Source organism: Balaenoptera borealis (assembly GCF_965194805.1).
Source record: "Balaenoptera borealis genome assembly, chromosome: 4".
Classification (NCBI taxonomy): domain Eukaryota; kingdom Metazoa; phylum Chordata; class Mammalia; order Artiodactyla; family Balaenopteridae; genus Balaenoptera; species Balaenoptera borealis.
Genome location: NC_138861.1, coordinates 123,559,967 through 123,580,040, shown reverse-complemented (window position 1 = coordinate 123,580,040; position 20,074 = coordinate 123,559,967). Strand labels below are relative to the sequence as shown.

At 38.4% G+C, this 20,074-nt stretch overlaps 1 protein-coding gene across 32 annotated transcripts in view; it reads right to left on the bottom strand.

The window, feature by feature from the left end:
• Positions 1 to 20,074, bottom strand: part of ANK2 (ankyrin 2) — a 688,006-nt gene that overhangs the window by 203,899 nt on the left and 464,033 nt on the right. For all 32 annotated transcript variants that reach the window (XM_082389582.1, XM_082389587.1, XM_082389568.1 and 29 more), the window contains one exon: positions 11,172 to 11,273. In XM_082389582.1, the coding sequence (XP_082245708.1) occupies positions 11,172 to 11,273 (102 nt within the window). The remainder of the gene's footprint in view (positions 1 to 11,171; positions 11,274 to 20,074) is intronic.

The following is a 20,074-nucleotide window of genomic DNA, read 5'->3' as shown; positions in this document are numbered from 1 at the left end:
GGACCTTCCTTTTTAAACCCCTTAATTTTCCTGTGTTGTTGATGTTCCAAGTTCCCAGTTTGTGGATCTTGCATTCCTTTCTGTGTATTGCTAAATTGTTAGCTGTGAATGCAAATGGTTAATGAGAATCTAGTGTCTTCTTTAGAGACACAGAAATCTCACTAAAAGGAGTCATTAAAAAGTGCTGTAGAGACCATCTCCAGTTTGAGGTCTAAATTAATAATTTCAAGGGAACTTGAATAACAGATCTCTCTCTTTTTTAACATCTTTATTGGAGTATAATTGATTTACAATGGTGTGTTAGTTTCTGCTTTATAACAAAGTGAATCAGTTATACATATACATATGTTCCCATATATCTTCCCTCTTGCGTCTCCCTCCCTCCCACTCTCTCTATCCCACCCCCCAGATCTCTTGATATAACTTCTGGTGGTTGCTTTGGATGAGAAAATATATTCTCACCTCCCTGGTAAATTGCTTCTTTCTCATGCTACTTCCCTCCTCTGCCTCCCATGGGCACTAGGCTGTTTCCCTCATTCCTTAAGGGAAACATCACATCCCAGGTTCTCCAATAAACCTCTTTCCCAAGGGCAGTGGCATGCTTCTCTCACCCCCGCAGTGAGTCTGCATACCCACTCAGGTGCAGGGTTTAATTTCAGACTGTCCCCTCTGCCCCCTCTACCCTGCACAAAGAAGTTTTCTTCTTTTTATTGATGGTAGCTTGTTTTTGTTTGTTTGTTTGTTTTTGGTGGTGGTAGCTAGGGGAATGAGGGTGTGGGGAGAGCCAGGGATGACCTCTTCCAAGGTGTGCCCTTATGAGCTTTCGTTCATCTGCATGTTGGACTCTTTCATCTTACCCTGAAGACCTTTCATTTCTGCGGGAAAAGGCTGAAAAGAAACTGAGTATAGGACTAAAACCAGTTGCCTACATCAGGTTATACGCATGTACGTATACAGGCTCAGCAAGAGACAGGTAGCCCCTGATCATGTCCACCTCAACAGACAACCGCTTTTTCATATGGAGCTGCTGAATTCTCTTCTCTTCTTCTGAATCTGAAGAAGGTATCATCTGAAAAAAAAGGTTTCCTTTTTTTCCTTCCTCCTTATTCCAGAAGAGAGAAGGCCTTTTAAAGACTAGAGATCCTAGGATTTGGGGTTACACCTTTATAATCAACAAAACACATACACACACACACATGAAAGGAGAAGGAGAAATCTATGAGGGTAGGGAGGGATGGGAGAGGCTTGGGAAACTTCTAGAGAAGAAAGGAAAAAGACTGTTTAGAATAAGTGGTCAGCAAACGAAGAGACTGTTAGACTATGAGTGGACAAAATCTCAGCTACTGCAAAGGGGCTGGTTGATTTTTAATGGCACAAAGAAAATAACCAAGCAGAAAAATGACTAAGCAAAAATGGCATCTACCTCTTACCTCACACACCACCTGTGTTTGGCTGTAGTGCATATCTGAAGAGCTGTATTGAATACGTGTTTGGATCAAGATCTTCCCTCTGTTGACCCTCCATAGCAGAAATCAAGGTGGGACTCCATAACTCTATGGGCTCCTGGCTAGACTCCCTCCTGCCTCTCATCTTTCTCCAGACAACTCTCACAATCTCACCATCACTATCTGGTTGGGACCATATGGACTAAACTTATCACACCCTGTATCCCTATTTGTGCCAGTCACCAGGTCAATCCTCAGCCCTCCAAATGCAACCCCTGTATGCCTTGCTATCCCCTTTTCTAACTGTGTCTCTGATCACGTCCCATGTCCGGAAACTCCTACCCAATGTCCTCTAGAACACATGAAGGTGGTTATTAGCAGCATCTCTGTGTCTTAAATCTTTTCTCTGAACATTCCTTTTAACCTTTCTGTTCTAAATGAAACCCGAAGCTACTGCTTCCCTGAAGTCTACTCAAGTGATAATACTTATCCCCTACACCCCAATTAACCACTGGACTCAGTGGAGCTATGCTAATGCTCCTTGCTCTTCATTGCTTTCCAAAACTATTTTTTCCTCATCCTTTTACATAAACCTCCAGATGCCATCAGCCTGTATGTTTTAGATCCCAGCCTCATCTCTTGAAGATTTTAGCTCCTAGTTCATTGCCTCCTTTTCCAACATATATGAAGGTGGTTTTTCCAGAACTCTACACATTCAGGTTCCTGACTTTTCTACCAATAATTTTTCCTTCTCTCTACCTCATCTACTCTTTCCACGGTCATTTCCAATGATATAATCTTCCTCCAGGATTTCAACTTCAAGCATCCGAGCCGTTAACTTCCATTTACCCTCCTGCCAATCTACTGACCCAAATCAAACAATCCTTCAGCCCCTGACACCTAGAGTCTGTTCACCTTTTCACTGTGTCCATTTCTTTCCTCACTCAGCCTAAATTCCATGCATAATCTTTATAATCATTTTAGTCATTCCCTTGTATGCATCTGCAGTTGGCTTGCCCTTCTCTGGCTGTACTATACATGCTTAGCTCAACCACAATCTCTGCAACTGATCCCATGTCTGAATGTGGCTGCAGAGACACACATACGTGCTCACTTGTCATAATCCTTAAGTGGGCCCTTAACGCCGCCTGGCAATCATACTCTGTTACCCTTAATCACTCTCTCTCCCACTCTCCTAGATGATTATTTCATATCTCCTGTCTCCTCAATCTCCAACACCTCCTCTCCCATCTTAGCTCTCTGCTGATGACATTCATATTTCACTAAAAACTAGAAGCAATTAAAAGAGAACTTCCATTCCACATCCAGCTCCCAGCACCACACCCACACTACTTCTTGGTCTTTTATCCCTAAACCCTTCTTTTTCCTGAACTATCCATGTTCTTAGCAAAGGCTGACTCCCCCACTTGCGCACCAGGTCCCATCCCCTCTCACCTACCCTAGGACACCACCCAGCAAGTCTCCCCTCTCTCTCATGCATCACTGATTTTTCCCTCCTCTGCTTCTTTTTTCCATTAATGAAACAAAAATGCTATAATTTATCTCATATTTTTTTAAAAAGCCTCTCTTGATCCTACCTCCTCTTCCAGCTACGTGCCCTGTTCTCTCCTTCCCATTACAGAAAGAGACCTTCCAGTAGTATCTGGTCTGCTCATTACCGACTGAATCAACTCCAGTCAGGCTTTCACCCCACCAGGCAACTGAAAATGCCTTTAACAAGTCATCAGCTACCACCACTTTACTACAGCATTTGTTCTGTTCCTGAGCTTATTTGATCAACAGCATTTTATAGAGTTGATCATTTCCTCCACCTGAAAATAACTCTTTCACTTGGCTTCTGAGAAACCGCACTCCAGGGTTTCTTGCCACTTCTCTGGGCACTCTTCCCCATTCTTCTTGCTGGCTCCTCCTCATCTTCCTGACCTCTAAGAGATGGAGTGTCCCAAGGCTCAGTCCTTGGACCTCTTCAATATTTCATAAATTTTTCACTCACTGTTTTGGTAACCTCATCCAGTTTCCTGGTTTTACCTAACATCTATAACACTGAATGCTCCAAATAATAGATCTCTGGCCAAAATCTCTCCTCTGAACGCCAGACGCATCTATCCAACTACATGCTCAATATCTTGGATATCAAATAGACAAATCAAATTTAACATGTTCTCAAGTGACCTTCTGATTATTCCCTCAAACCTGCTCAAACCAGTCTTTCCCATCTCAGTTAATGAAACGTTAGCCCGCATTAGTCTCGCGACCCCAGCCTTCATCCCTGACTCCTCCCTTTTCCACTCATCCTACTTTCTGCCCGGCAATGATTCGCTGTTACACTTAATCACTCTCTCCCACTCTCCTAGATGATTGTTTCACACCTTCTCTCTCCTCTCGGGTAATGAATCTTCCACCCTCATTATTCTCTTTGCGACCCCAGCCTTCATCCCTGACTCCTCTTTTTTGCTCTTAGACTACATGAAATCCATCAACAAAACCTATCAGCTCTATCTTCAAAATATATCCAGAATCCGACCACTTCTCACCATCTCTCCTGCCTGCTTGCCTAGAAGCACCTCATCTCTCACTGAAAGTATGACAAAAGTGTAATACTCCTTTGTAAAGTGTAAAGTGTAATACTCCTTTGTAAAGTGTAATACTCCTTCTTGGTAAAGTATTTCAAAAGTGTTCCCTCCTTCTGCCCTTGCTCCCTTTCAGTCTAAGGGTGACTATTCAAACTTATGTCCTTTCTCTGCTAAAAATTCTCTAATCACTTCTCTTCTCTCAGAATTAAGCCAAAGTTCTTAAAATAGCCTACATGCTCTCTGGTGCTGCCTTGGGCTCTCCCCGACCTCCTACTTCTCTTCCCCTCCCTCGTTCTACTCCAGCTACACTGGTTTCAAACACTCCAGGCATGCTCCCTCCTTGGGGCTTTCTCCCCGTCAAGCCTTCTTCTAAGACATACTCCCTCCAAACAGTGCAGGGCTTCCTTGTTCAATTCCTTCAGGTCTTCCTCTGACCATCCTACCTCAAGTAACATGCTGCTTCCCTTCCTCTACCTCTCCTCCTCCCCTACTATATTTTTCTCCCTGTCATTTACTTCCATCTCTCTTTCCACATATTTTACTTTTTTCCTTGGTGACTGTCTCTCTCCTCTCAGGTTGTAGATTGTAAGCTGTATGAGGGCAGGGTTTTGCCTCTCTCTTCATGGCACCTAGGACAGTGCCTGCCACATAGTAAACACACAATACATGCTTGAATAAACAGATAAACAAATGGTAAGCCTGAGTTCAGACTGGCCGAAAGACTGCTATGATGATAAAATTTGAGATGACTTAGGGAGGTTTGAGTGGCTGCCTGGGAGTTATGTTTTAAAATCCACATCTTTTAGTCATAGAAAAAGAGCATTCAAGAGAATTCTTAGAATATAAATTGTTCTGTTCAATCTAAATCACGTTAGCAGAGTACTTAAGAAGACAAGTCGGGATTTCCCTGGTGGCGCAGCACTTAAGAATCTGCCTGCCAATGCAGGGGACATGGGTTCAATCCCTGGTCCGGGAAGATCCCACATGCCACAGAGCAGCTAAGCCCACGCACCACAACTACTGAGCCTGCGCTCTAGAGCCTGTGAGCCACAACTACTGAGCCTGAGCTCTAGAACCCGTGAGCCACAACTACTGAGCCCGTGCGCCACAACTACTGAAGGCCACGTGCCTAGAGCCCAAGCTCCACAACAAGAGAAGCCACTGCAATGAGAAGTCCATGCACTGCAATGAAGAGTAGCCCCCGCTCACCACAACTAGAGAAAGCCCACGGGCAGCAACGAAGACCCAAAGCAGCCAAAAATAAATGAATAAATAAAAAAATTTTTAAATAAAATAAAAAAAGACACGTCACAAAAAAATTTGAGTGAAGCTACCCTTGGCAATTTTAAAATCAAAGAAGAGTTACATTTCAAACATCTTCATAAACCTGTGTAGTTACACACAGAAGCGAAACTTTTTAGAGCTATGGACAAGTAGTTGAGGAAGTCTCTACTGGAATTACTTTCCATTGAATGACTTATCAACATTGAAACTAAAAATTCTAAGTGCTCAAAGTATTTAGCAGACATTATTCAAATCCAACTTAGCGCTACTCAGTATAGAGCAAGAATTGGTATTAACGTATTGAAAAAAATCAGAGAATAATGCAGAACCCAGAAACAAAAGCGCACACATAGCCAGAACGAGACAGATGCAACACCTTTTGCTTCTTCTAAATGAGGGGTCAAAATAAACTCATAGATATATAACAAGATTATTTGTACAAATATTTTTACCTCATTTAACTTGTTAGAAACCTATATATAGTTCATTCCATATTCCATTAATTCTATGAATTCAATTCTCAGTTATTCATTTTTGTTGCCTTTATAAAGTCCCAGGCTAATAGAATTGTTTCTGGCATTTTTTTTTGTTTTTTGCTTTTTTTGGTGTAGTCAACTTTTTTTTTTTTTAACATCTTTATTGGAGTATAATTACTTTACAATGTTGTGTTACCTTCTGCTGTATAACAAAGTGAATCAGCTATATGTATACCTATATCACCATATCCCCTCCCTCTTGTGTCTCCCTCCCACCCTCCATATCCCACCCCTCTAGGTGGTCACAAAGCACTGAGCTGATCTCCCTGTGCTATGCAGCTGCTTCCCACTAGCTGTTTTACATTTGGTAGTGTATATATGTCAGTGCTACCCTCTCAGTTCGTCCCAGCTTACCCTTCCCCCTCCCCATGTCCTCAAGTCCATTCTCTATGTCTGCAACTTTATTCCTGTCCTTCCCCTAGGTTCATCAGAACCTTTTTAAAAATTTTTTAGATTCCATATATATGTGTTAGCATACGGTATTTGTTTTTCTCTTTCTGACTTACTTCACCCTGTATGACAGACTCCAGGTCCATCCACCTCACTACAAATAACTCAATTTCGTTCCTTTTTATGGCTGAGTAATATTCCATTGTATATATGTGCCACATCTTCTTTATCCATTCATCTGTCAATGGACACTTAGGTTGCTTCCATGTCCTGGCTATTGTAAATAGTGCTGCAGTGAACACTGTGGTACATGTCGTTTCTGGCATTTTTAAAGAGAGGTCCAGACCAGATGGATCCAAATGGCATTTATAAAAAAGATTTTATTTCCAAAAAAGATTTTAATTTAAAGAAACCCAGATAAACAGTAACTGTTACCAAATTGCTGCTAAACGTGATCTTTCCTAATTGGTGACACAGGCTATGATAATACCTTTTATGTTCTGTCCTGCCTGTGAGAACCAGCATCACTTTTGCTAAAACTTAGGTTGAGAATCAATATAAAAATATTTGCTAATATTTATTGAATACTTGCTCTGTTAACCTTGTTTATAATATTGTAATCTTATGAACAATTACTAAATAAATTTTAAAAATAAGTATATATGAGTTTCAAAAATAGGGAGCAAACACGAAGATTTATTCTCTTTTCTGAATGTACAAGAGATTAAAAGATAAATAAATACATTACCAGCTTAATCTTTTAAGGAAAATGAAAGTTAACAAATTTGTAACTATTTGGGAAAAAAAATGAAAACAAAGTGTTTTTTTTTAAAGAATATTGTCTTGTGCCAAATTTATGAATTTTTCCCACATCCTTTAAACAATTAGAAGCCAAATGGTATTTTTCAATTAAATTTCAAAATTCTCACGGTAGTTATGAGACCAATTTTATAAAGAAAAAGATTTTCATCCAAATTTCAGTTTAAGGAATCTTAGCACGCCAATACATGTGGTATTTTTGGAAAGTTGGTACAGCCCAGATTGCCTTTCATTGAGAAATACAACAGGGTACAGAAGGTCCTGCTTTCTATGTTACATGGCATCATGCTCCCCAGATACTCAGGCTTACAAGCAAAATAGAGAATACTTTTTCTTTTCTTCTTTCATATGCCATACTAGCTTTGAGCTTTCACATATTTAGAAATAGCAGTACTTTGGCTGAAGAGTTGCCTCTTTTGCCCTCCTAGGTGTTTGGAAATTATATTCTGTTCTATATTTTATTTGAGTTTTAGTAGTAGTCCTGGTGGTGGTGCTCTTTGACTTAAAAGTTCCTTTAACTACATATTATGTTGATCTGAGGATGAATAAAGTCCTTTTTATATTAGCAATGGTAGATTAAAAATAAGATTCAAACATCTCAGGAAGACGTCCTGCAGTAGAAAAGACTTGTATGTGAGAGACAGATCTGTGTGACCCTGGGGACATCACTTAACCACTTGTGGACTCAGTTTCTGCATTTGTAAACTCAGGCGAATGCTTACCTTATAACATTTGTCTCTGCTGATTGATGAAACATCACACATAAAGCCCCCAGCACAAAGCCTGATACATAGCAGCTAATTAGTTAACATTAGTCACTTCATTTCCCTAATCTCTATTTAATGTACATTCTTGAATGGTAGTAATAAAGAACCAACACCAGACAACAACATTTACTTTCTACCTAGTAAATTCAGGTGACTGAGGAGAGACAATCTCATACTTTGTGTGGAGGTCAATTTTAATTTTTCTGATTCTTGGTAGACATACACAGTAACTGCAATTAGAATAGGTACACCTTAGAAAGTCCTTTCATATTTCATATTTAATTTACACTGCAACTCGGTGGTGTAAGATTGAATGTATTATTACTTTCTTGTTTTAGAGATTAGAAAAATGTCACTTTCTGAATTGAAATGACTTAACAAAAGTGGACATGGAACTTGAACTGCTGGGCTCTAAGTTCTGTGTGGTTTCATGACATTTTGTTGCCTTCTCACAAAAATACATGTTCTTCCCCTTTATAGTAACATGCTAGTGGACAGTCGGCCACTACACGAAAAATATGTTAGGCAGCTAAAAACTTCTCAAGGTAACTCAGGAAATGAGGTTGGTCAATAAAGCAAATAAGAATTGAGTATTTACTGCTGAGAGTTTATTTTTCTTTAAAAATAAACTCCAAGATCTTTTATAAGATTAAGATATTTCTTATACTTTAGGGTGAAGTGGACTTGACTGAGGTTAAGTGGTTTAACTGAGGTTAACTTTATTTTCCTTGGGTTCGTCTTTTGGTATCACTTACAATGATTTTACCAAATGAACTAACAGTTCTAACAGTTTCATTGCCTATTTTCCAGCATATTGCAAATTTAGAATCTTAATGAATTGATATTAAAATTGGGGGAATGTATTTAATATACTTGAAAAAAGTCTAAAATAACATGTGAAGGGACTTCCCTGGCGGTCCAGTGGTTAAGACTCCACACTTCCACTGCGGGGGCACAGGTTTGATCCCTGGTCAGGGAACTAAGATCCCGCATGCCATGCGGCCAAAAAAACAAATAAATAAATAAATAAAATTAACATGTTAAAAATTTTAAATATTTCATATTCAATCTCACAGGCAGTTTTGGAAGAATTTCATATATCTATATCTATATAGGAATTTGGATGTTGTCTTTCTCTTTTAAAGTAACTAATGTATCTAAACTTCAAATTATTTGTTCAAAAGAACACTAAAAACATATCAAAAAAAGAGTCATAATGAAGTATAAGATGGATAAGAAATAGAGATGTAAAATATGAAGATCTTATATATTGGGATAAAGGAATTTAGTCTTATTCCATAGGTCAGTGTCAAGAACTATGTAAGGTCTGGGATTTTATCTTACCTACAAGCTAAAGAGCTTAACTGCTACTATTTCCTGATACTGGTAGAAGACATGAGTCTCCTGGATCAGAGACAAGGGACTTTATAGTTCATGGCAAAAGGAGTGGCTGAGTGTCAACATTTGCTTACACCAGTTCCCTATGCACCGCTCCCCAATCCCATGCAAGTGACACACAGGACCAGTGATGGACGCCTGTGCATGTCGTGGGTTGTGTTAAAGAAGAACATTAACCTTGGGGAATTCACAGCTTTTAAAATAAGAAAGAACAAGCCTATTTCTTGTCTGGAGGAAAGAGTTACCTAATCCCGCAAGGTTGCTCACTGCAAACACTACCCTGAGAAATGCTCCAGATAAAGAGCATACAGTGTCTTTTATTCTCGACACACACAAAAGAATATATAGGGATGCTCAGGGTGACAGCAGACTGATACTCCCTACAGCAAGCAGCACTCAATATTTTTGATGCCACGGGAGTTACTCCTCTAAAGCATAAGAAATATTGCCATCCGTGACAGTGCTTCTTAAGCCGGTTACTCTCAAGAGGAGCAAGGAAAATCCTGCACCCTTTGCGAAAGGCTTCAGGTAATTTTTATACAACTATCTTACTGACCTAAGCATTGGAAGCCATAGAAAGCTTGGTAGTGAAAGGAGTGCCATAATCATATTTTTATTTTGGAAAGATGACTCAAGACATAGTGTGGAGATTGACCAGAGTGGACAAGATGAAGACAGGACCCAATTAAGGAGGCTGTTATGGCAACCATGGGAAGTGACCATGTGGTGAGTTAGTGCAAATTTGTGGATGTAGAAGATGAACCGAGAAAGGAGTGCTAGACTGGCGTAGGGGAGAAGACAAGGGTGGAGAGCTGTTGGAACTAACATATTGGTGAGGAAACCAGCAGGTAGGAATTTGAGAGGAGAGTAAGTTTGAGTATGAAAAGATATCAGGTTGTTTTTGAAAAGCTGTACTTGAAAGATATACTAATTTCAGGGGACTATAGATGGAACATACCTGGGCTCAATATATATCAGAATATATATCAATATATATCACAGGCATTCTATAGATGATTTAGAATCCACCAGTGAAATTCATCTCCTGTTAACTTAAAATTAGTCAGGATTATTCACTTCCCAGTCAGCTCTGTCTCACACACACAAACACACACACACACACACACACACACACACACACACAACCCACACACACACCAATGTGCAACATTTAGCACACTATATTGAATACTGGAGTCCACTAGACACTTTAATTCATGGCATCAAAATCTTAGTTAAAAATAGCACAAAAATCTCAACATCCCTGGGACCAAATAATATCCAAATGTATAATATTGTCTAAAGTCCTTAGCGAATGGATGTGATAAATAAATAATCCAAATACCTCATTTAAGCCAACAGTTGCAACCTCTTCTCATTCAAATTCATATTTTAAAACTAATTGGGGGGATTGTTTTGGTGGTCCTAGTCAGTGTAATAGAGCATAAAAAATAAATCAAGGCATAAAGTTGAAAAAAATAAAAAATAAAAAACTAATTGGGGGAAAGGGAGGGATAATTTTGATTTTATCCTCTTATTTCTCTATCCCAAATTGTAACAATCAGTTACCCCTAAGTAAAAGGCATACAGCAAACAAGAAAAGAAGCCAGAGTCTGGATAATTAGTTGACGATAAATGAGAAGTAAAACATCATTCTTGGTCAACATTCCAGCTCAGGGCAGCCCAGATCATTTCATAGGCAAAACTGATGTTCAATTATTTTTGATCTATCTAATGTGCCAGCCTTATTAGCTCTAGATACAACCATCTGAGGCTGCAAAAGTTGGTAAGGAAGAAAAATGGACTTTCATAATTCTGAATTGCTGCTATTTGAGTAAATTCAACAAGCACACGAAAAAAGCTGGGCTCTTGGAATGTATCTGCAGGTAATAAGAGTGTCTTCAATGTATAATACAGAAGCAGCGGCCATGCTCTTACCTGGTTGCAGGTATTGATGTCTATGCCCCCTTTGAGATATTCCACTACTTTGTCTAAGTTGCCTGCTCTGGCAGCACGGAGGAAGCTTGCATTGCTGTCAGACTGTGAGAAAAAGAAAAGACTTTTAGTGAAATATTCATAAAATGAAAACATATCAAAGACAGAAACACAAGAACGTTTGCACCATGCATCAGAAAAGCTTCAGTTGCACTAAGTGTCCATCGACAGATGAAAGGATAAAGAAGATGTGGCACATATATACAATGAAATATTACTCACACATAAAAAAGAACGAAATTGAGTTATTTGTAGTGAGGTGGATGGGCCTAGAGTCTGTCATACAGAGTGAAGTAAGTTGGAAAGAGAAAAACAAATACCGTATGCTAACACATATATATGGAATCTAAAAAAAAAAAAAAGGTTCTGATGAACCTAGGGGCAGGACAGGAATAAAGACGCAGACGTAGAGAATGGACTTGAGGACACAGGGAGGGGGAAGGGTAAGCTGGGATGAAGTGAGAGAGTGGCATGGACATATATACACTACCAAATGTAAAACAGATAGCTAGTGGGAAGCAGCTGCATAGCACAGGGAGATCAGCTCAGTGCTTTGTGACCACCTAGAGGGGTGGGATAGGGAGGGTGGGAGGGAGGGGATATGGAGATATATGTATACGTATAGCTGATTCACTTTGTTATAAAGCAGAAACTAACACACCATTGTAAAGAAATTATACTCCATTAAAGACGTTAAAAAAAAAAAAAGCTTCAGTTGCAAAATATTTCAATCCTGAGTTTAAAACACTGAATAATAATTCACAGTACAAGTCAGCAACTTCACAGTATTTCTAGAGAGTTGTTTAAGGATATTAAAGTCAATAGGCAATACACTCTGCTATATTAAAGAGTATAAAAGAACAATTAAAATAAAAATAATTATTACCGCTTTACTCCAAATCTTCAGCCACATTTGAAGATGAATTTACACTACCCCCAAATCCACTGTTATCCATTCATTTTAGCTTCAGGAAGCTAGTGACTTTATAGTGAGACTAACGTCAAGCTAAAAAACAAATGAAATAAGGTACTGGGTTTCTTCTTTCTCTTCCTTTACTGTTTGGTTTTCAGATGCATCTGAGGGAGAGCACTGAGTATGGGTCACCTGACAGTCTGTCCTCATTATAAGGGAATAACAGAAAGCTCCAAGGATGCTTTGAGGAAAGCAGATAGTGCTAGTTGGCAAGTATGGACTGGGCCGATGCAAATTTTGTGATCCCAGTGACTTTGGAAAAACAAGATTAAATTTAAACCAGCTGACATAATACCAAGCTCAGATCTCTTGGTAAAGATGATCACTCTGGGTACAAATTGCTTTTTAAGTCCTCATCTTGCGCCCATTCCTCTCAAAATCCGATCCTGGGAGAACAGCTGAATTTCCCCCACAAAAAGTCTTGGGGAGGCTACTCAAGAGACATAGCCACAGTCGCCCTGCCTCTCTGACTTGCTGATAAAGTTTGATTTTCAAACCTTAACACAAGGATGATGATAAACTTTCGTTAGGTCCCAAGACACTGGCATCATTTTATAGTTCTTTGGGTGGTACAACATCTGACTACAGAGAAAATGGTAACACGAAAAGGGACCTACTAGGAATTAAGATTCAGGTGGGGCAGCTCTTAATCCATTCTCCTTCTCAGTAGGCTGCCCTGCCCTCCCTCGAAGAATGGACTTGCCCAGGGCCCTTGGCACACTCTGTCAGGCCTATTTATTGTGACTGGTGATGACGTACAGAGATAGAAATGGAAGCGTTTTCTCTGGGAGTCTCAAATACAGAATTATTTGCATACATACCATTAAAATGATTTACACAGGGGAAGACTGAAAACCCTAGGACGAAATTACCTCATATTTAACCCAAATACCACAATGGCGTATAAATTTACGAATAATATAGGTAATTTATGAGGATTTGAGAGGTATGACTGAAATCTACACATCTGGAATTCATGCTCGGAGTCTTTTCAAATGCACCCTGGTATGACTAACATCGCACTGTTTCTCCTCCTCCCTGCCCTGCTACGATGCCTCACGCTCCATCCTTCCTGAAAGCTGTGCCCATGGCAGGGTGCCCCAAGTATATCTGCAATGCTGCAGGGACTGAATTATGGCTCATTTTTAAATGCCTATTCTATGAATGTATTTTGCGGCTTGCAGCAAATTCTAAATTCCAGGAAGATTTTCCGCCTTCAGGTTTCTTGCCGCAGTACTTAAAAGCAAAACATTACACTCTGCATAATGTTCTGTCAATATCCCACAAGAAACATCATTTACTAAAAAAACAACAAAAATTAATATTAGGTCACAGAAAGTATGACAATGTTATTTCCCATAGATTTTTAAAATAAATCCACATGCTCTATATTATATATTATATTCAAGAGGATGCCTAGAAAGTACTTCCATCTTATACGTGAGGCTTCATAATTATCGGTAACATTTATGAGTGTTTACTGTGGGCCAGGCACAGAGCTAAGAAGTCATATGCATTATATCATTATTACAATAATACTAGGAGAAAGGAACTATTATTACGCTCATTTAATAGGTGAGGAAAGAGGCTGGGAAAGTTTCCAAGGTCATATAATTATTCAGTGGAAGATTCAAGATTTAACTCATGTTTATCAGCCTCAAAGCTAGTCTTATCTGCTATTCTACCTCATCCCTGCAAAGTATCAAAGCAGATGTTAGTACAAATACCTAACCTATGAGCTATAAGTTTGTTTCACTTGTGATAACCTCAGTATGCCCTTGGTCGACATATTCGCTCTGTAAATCATGGCACTTGCTAAACAGAGTGTCTTAGCTGGAGAGGGAATTCTTGGCAGACAGCCCTAGCCTCAAATGTATCAGCCATCTATGCACCTAGAAAAATGAAGAGCTGGCTTGAGACAAACTAATTAGAAACATACTCACTTGGGAATAAAGAAAGAGATGGTAAAGTACACACCACATTAAAAAGCCAGTTGACTGTCTCTCTCTACATGTCTAACATGATTAAACTCATGAACTAAGATCAGGGTTCTCTATCATTCTTGTAAAAAAAAAAAAAAAGAATGCCATGAACAAGTAGAGCCAGAAGGGAGCACCTGACCCTTTAGGGATGAAGAAGCACCTGGAGACACCCTGTGGAAGCTTACAGAGGCAACTGTTCGTCTGAAGGGGGCTTCTGGCATCACGGAGGGGAATCTATTAGACCCTCTTAGAACCTTCTCTAGGGACTGGGCATGACATTGAGGATTGCTTTTGCTGTTACATAACAACAAGTTTTAATAACTATTTTTCTCTTTTCTGAATCAAACTCCTAAAAAGTAGAGGCAAGTCAAAGACTTACAGCCAGTCCCTGGAGTGTTAGCAAAAAATGCTCCCAGTGTTTTCGAGGGGCTAGAGACAGCGGAAATGTAACATCTGAGCCATCCTGCCAGGGACCTCTTCAACAGTTGAGTCACAGTAGATTTTGCTATAAGTTGGATTCTTCTAGAACCCCATTAAGGGATTGAGTTTTCCCAAAGTGAGAAAATGTATTAGAAATGAATTTTGCAAATGCAAATAAGTGTGTTATTATAAAACGGTTCCAGAGCATGAGTTTCAAGAACAAAATTCAAATGAGACTTCAAAATTTATATGTAGATATTGACATCTTTGAAGGTTAAAAGTATAGACCAGCATAGAAGTATATATTTTTCTCCTACTTCCACATAAACACATGCAAACCCTATGCTACAAAGAGGTCAATCTGTGATTAGAGCTCTTGACACAAGAGCTTAGGATAAACAGCAGTCAGTCTGGTTACCTTCAATCAACACAGAGATAAAAGAGGATTCAGGGACTCATGGTGAGACATGCAGCAATTTTTACCATGCTATGTTTCCCTCTGAGTATGACAAAAGTAAGAATTTAAAAATTAAAATTAAGTATTAGTAGGGGAGAAGCATGCTTTCAAAATAGACTGTTGTCTCTTGCCTCAACCAGGAGCTGTCACACATAAAAAGTACAAGAAAGAGAAAATGAGGCAATAGCAATTCCTTTGGGGGAAAAGTCTCAGACAAATAGACTAACCTCTTTCTGCTTTGCTGCTTTAGGTCCCTAGAACTCTCAATCCTAAAACCAATTGTACTTATGCCTATAAAGTGTGACTCTGGGCAAGGCATTCAAATGCTGAGCTCCACTTATTTTAATCTGCAACAGATGGATGTCATTAAAACTTGTCCCCTTTTCAACCCGAGTGTGGCATCTCAAGCCGAGAAAGAAAAATTTCCTCTTCAGTTCTTCTTGACACAGTTCTGTACATTTTTTATCAGAACGTTAGAAAAACAATACTTTCTCAGCATCCAGCAGGGTGGACATGAAAGGCAAGGAGGAATGTGCATTCACAGAGCCACATTATGTCCTAAACGAGTGCTTCCCCGAAGGGTCCAGGGGCACACTCACAGAGATTCATGAGTTTGCTCCAAGATTTTGTAAAACTTCTATGCTTACAGTTCAATAACAACCTAATAAGGAGAATATAAGCATGTTCCAGGTCATCTAGATGGCTACCCTTTAACTGAGTACAACCATATAATTTTGATATATGCCTTTGTGTTTAGAATTCAGTGCATAACAGTTGAAATAGGGATGGAATATAGACAGATGCATGGGATGCAAAATATTTTGCCATGGGACAGAGACTGATCAGAGAATCTGGCCATCATACAAGGTAGGATGTAGCAAAAGAACCTGAGCACAGCACTCAGTAGCACATTAAAGCTGCAAATAACAACAGGCTCAGATGCTATCTTTGTATGGTCCAACTTGCCTGGACTCTTAGCAGTGACTGTAGCAGAAAATCCAGAGTAAAATGATTTTCAGTTCCCAATTGCAGCTTTTACTGGATTAGGTACACATCTTTACCACAATACTAACTTCATCTCCAAGTAAATGAAGAGAGCTTTAAATGATTATCAAATGGCATGCCATTAAAATTGGCATTGGCAAAGTTCTCTGATCACTTTAACTATTCTGAAGTAGGAAACAAAACCTTAAATGTGTCAATAATGGTTGTACAACACGCTTATAAAAACGTACACTCTATATTATTTTCATTGAAGTCAAATTCAGAAATGTATTATAGAAATCTGAGGTTAAATCTTTTTACTGTTAAATCCAACATCTGTGATTTAGTTTTAGACAATCCTATCCATTCTATTACATTGGTGTTATTAATTTGAATAATACTAGTTTTGTAGTTCTGTTCATGCTTAATTTGTACAACTTTCTTTTTAGTAGTGGTCTAAGAGTTTAAGGAATTTTATGTAGTTTGATTTTTACACTTAAATTAACGCTATAGGGAATTCCCTGGCAGTCCAGTGGTTAGGACTGCGTGCTCTCACTGCCAAGGGCCCAGGTTCAATCCCTGCTAGCGAAATTAAAACCCCACAAACCTCACAGCCAAAAAAAAAAGTCTTTTTTAATTAAAAATAAATAAATTAACACTACAATAAAAATAACAGCACTGGAGGTCACAAACTTTTTTTATACTTCAAAAGAGACGAATACATTATTCAAGTTTGAGAAGCAGGCATCCTCTAGCGTGACTCAGCTACCAGCCTCAACTAGCCTAGGGAGTGACATGGGGCGCCTCCCCTCACAGCCTCTGGCTTATCCTGTACCCTCCACAAATATTTGCTGACTGATTAACCATAGGAAAGCACATGCTCCTTGTGGAATTTAGGGAATCTGCTTATTTTCTTAGGATGCAGTTATTCCTTTGTAAAAACAGGGTCATTTACCCGCCTACTCCAAGATCCACATTTTTATAGTAATACAAAATAAATAAAATGTATTAAAATCACTTGAGGGGAAAACCTTTAATATAAACATAATGAAATAAGGGACATTTCTACAATTCCTTAGGTCTTTTCCTAGGAATGTTGGATAAGTTAAAACCAGCAAATCACGAGTTGTATGATCTTGAGTCTTTTTGTAGGTCTTAATTTCCTTATCAAAAAATAAATGTATTTTATAGAGTTGCTGGGAGAATGAAATAAGATTTGAAGATGCTTAGCTCAATGACAGGCACAGAGGACACTGACCGAGCTTTTTTAATAATTGTAGTTTTTCTTGTAAATGATAAAGGCAAAACAACAATGACAAATCAAAGGATGGATGCGTACACATTATCTTCTTTAAATAAAAAGGTTGTTTCCAAAAGACCAGAGTGTTTGAAAATACTTTGCTGTGTGCAGGTGTAAAAGGACAAAAAAGAAGGCAGAACTGGGTGTGGTCTGTCTCCGAAGATGAAGATTTTACAAAACACCCTCTTTGTGATATATGAATGCTTTCACTTAAATAATCATACTTTTGTATAGGGACTGCTGGATTGTTTAAATGTTTTAGCTCTTTTAGTAGCTCAAATTGTTATCCCTATCTTGTCATAAACCAAAAACTGGGGGGCAACTGAGAACCGCACACTACATGTACTGAAATATTTCAGAAAGAAGTCCACAAGTTACCTTCCTGCAGTTAGAACATATAAATGACAAGTAAAACACTTTATACCACGAAATCCTACTTAATTTCAATTCAGCTGGACACTAATAACAAAAATTGCTACAAACCATAAGTTTGTACACTGTAGTTCAAACATGCTGATTAAGCTCCATTTTCAGCGTCATTTCAATAGGTTTTTACACTGCTATTAAATGGGAAATGCAGAAGGAGCTATGATCTTCAGAAAGAAATAATGTAATTTCTCTAAAGATTGTTCTTACTTCAGTGACCTATGTTTTAAGAAAATTGGTTCAGGCATAGGTGTTTCTATTTTACTTTTAAAATGTTACTTAACAGACTTCCCTGGTGGTCCAGTGTTTAAGACTCTGTCCTTCCAATGCAGGGGGGGTGGGTTCGATCCCTGGTCAGGGAACTAAGATCCCACATGCCACATGGTGAGGTCAAAAAAATAATAATAATAATGAAATAAATGTGTTTTTAAAAATAAATAAAATAAAATAAAATGTTACTTAAGATAATGAATGATTAACACATTAAATTAATGATTAACACATAAAATATCAAAATAATATCTAAATTCTGCCTACATATTTTAAGCAAATATCTTTTTGATATGTGAGATCATTTGAAATTACACTTTTATATAAAGACAAAGATATTTTTTCCCGTAATTAGTATTACACTTTGACACTGATTTTTCACTAGCATGCTAAAATTATTTCATTATCAGTGTCTTCCGTGAGATTATCATCCATGAAAAGAAAGAACTGCCTATAGCATACCAATTCCAACCCTTTCAAAGCATTAAGGATATTTTGCAATACTATGTCGAGATTCATGAATCCCTTGTACAATTCTTACACTTCAAAAAAGAGTCAACCTAGGGAATTCCCTGTTGGCGCAGTGGTTGGGAGTCTGCCTGCCAATGCAGGGGACGCGGGTTCGAGCCCTGGTCTGGGAAGATCCCACAGGCCGCGGAGCGACTGGGCCCGTGAGCCACAATTGCTGAGCCTGCGCGTCTAGAGCCTGTGCTCCGCAACAAGAGAGGCCGCGGTGGTGGGAGGCCCGCACACCGCGATGAAGCGTGGCCCCCGCTTGCCGCAACTGGAGAAAGCCCTCGCACAGAAACGAAGACCCAACACAGCCATAAATAAATAAATAAATAAATAAAATTAAAAAAAAAAAAAAGAGTCAATCTAGAATATTACATAGCAGTGGGAACAGAAGTGAAAGAACCATATCCACATCCACATGGAACATCAACAGATCTCCCAAAAAAAAAAAGGCTAAGCAAAATAAGTCAGACCCAAAAAGGACATCTTTATGATTCCATTTATTAAAGTTCAAAAACTGACAAAACTAATCTATACTGTTAGAAGTCAGAATAGTAGTTTCTGGAAGGAGACAGAAGGCGCCTTCTGGTTGCTGGCAATATCATAGTTCTACCTGCTCATTCTGGGTGTTGTTAAATGGGTATGTAAACTTTGTGAGAAATATCAAGATAAACAATATAATTTATGCATTTTTCTGTACGTATGTTATAATTAAACGAAATATTTGCTTTAAAAACATGGTGACACTGAAAAATAAGTTGTTCCTAACTTACACAATAGTGACAAAATCACTGAAGAGTAAATAGATGAAAAAATTAGTATTCAAAAGCAGTATCTTTTTCTTACTATGGAGGCAATTTTTCTAATGCAGACTATTCATATTATGCAAGGCTTTTAATGAAAATTTTATTTGCATATATTTAAGGTGCTACACAGTCTAAGAGAAAATGCAGACTACTAAATGCCCATGGCTTTGTGCTTGAACTCAGAAGAAGGTTGTTGCTAACTCAAATTCTACAGCATCTCTTTATTATACTGCACAAATAGTACTCCTCTGGTCTTCAAAAATATTTACTACAAATCCAAGAAGACCAGGTCTGGTTCAGAGATCTTGGTTGTTACGTCTTCTGGGATAAATATAAGTAAGTTCTAAGAGACAATTTATACCTTAAAAAAATTTCTGTACACTCACTTTCTGTGTCACTCATTTTTCTGAAAACTGAATCAAAATATTAATAATGTGACAATATCTTTCTCAATAAATTAGAAATACTGCAAGAACACAAAACTAGTAGGAACAAAAACCCTAAATCAGAAAAAAAAGTTGTGATATATATTTGATATCTATTTTATACTTCAGATTCCCTGTGATTTTGAAATTTTAAAATGCTTATATATTTTTATAGATATTCATTTTAAAATAATTATTGAACAGAAGAAATAGGAATTCCTGAGTTAGTATATTATGAGACAGTAAAAGTCTAACTTGCAAAGTAACTGTTCTGCTGACATGAGTTTGGT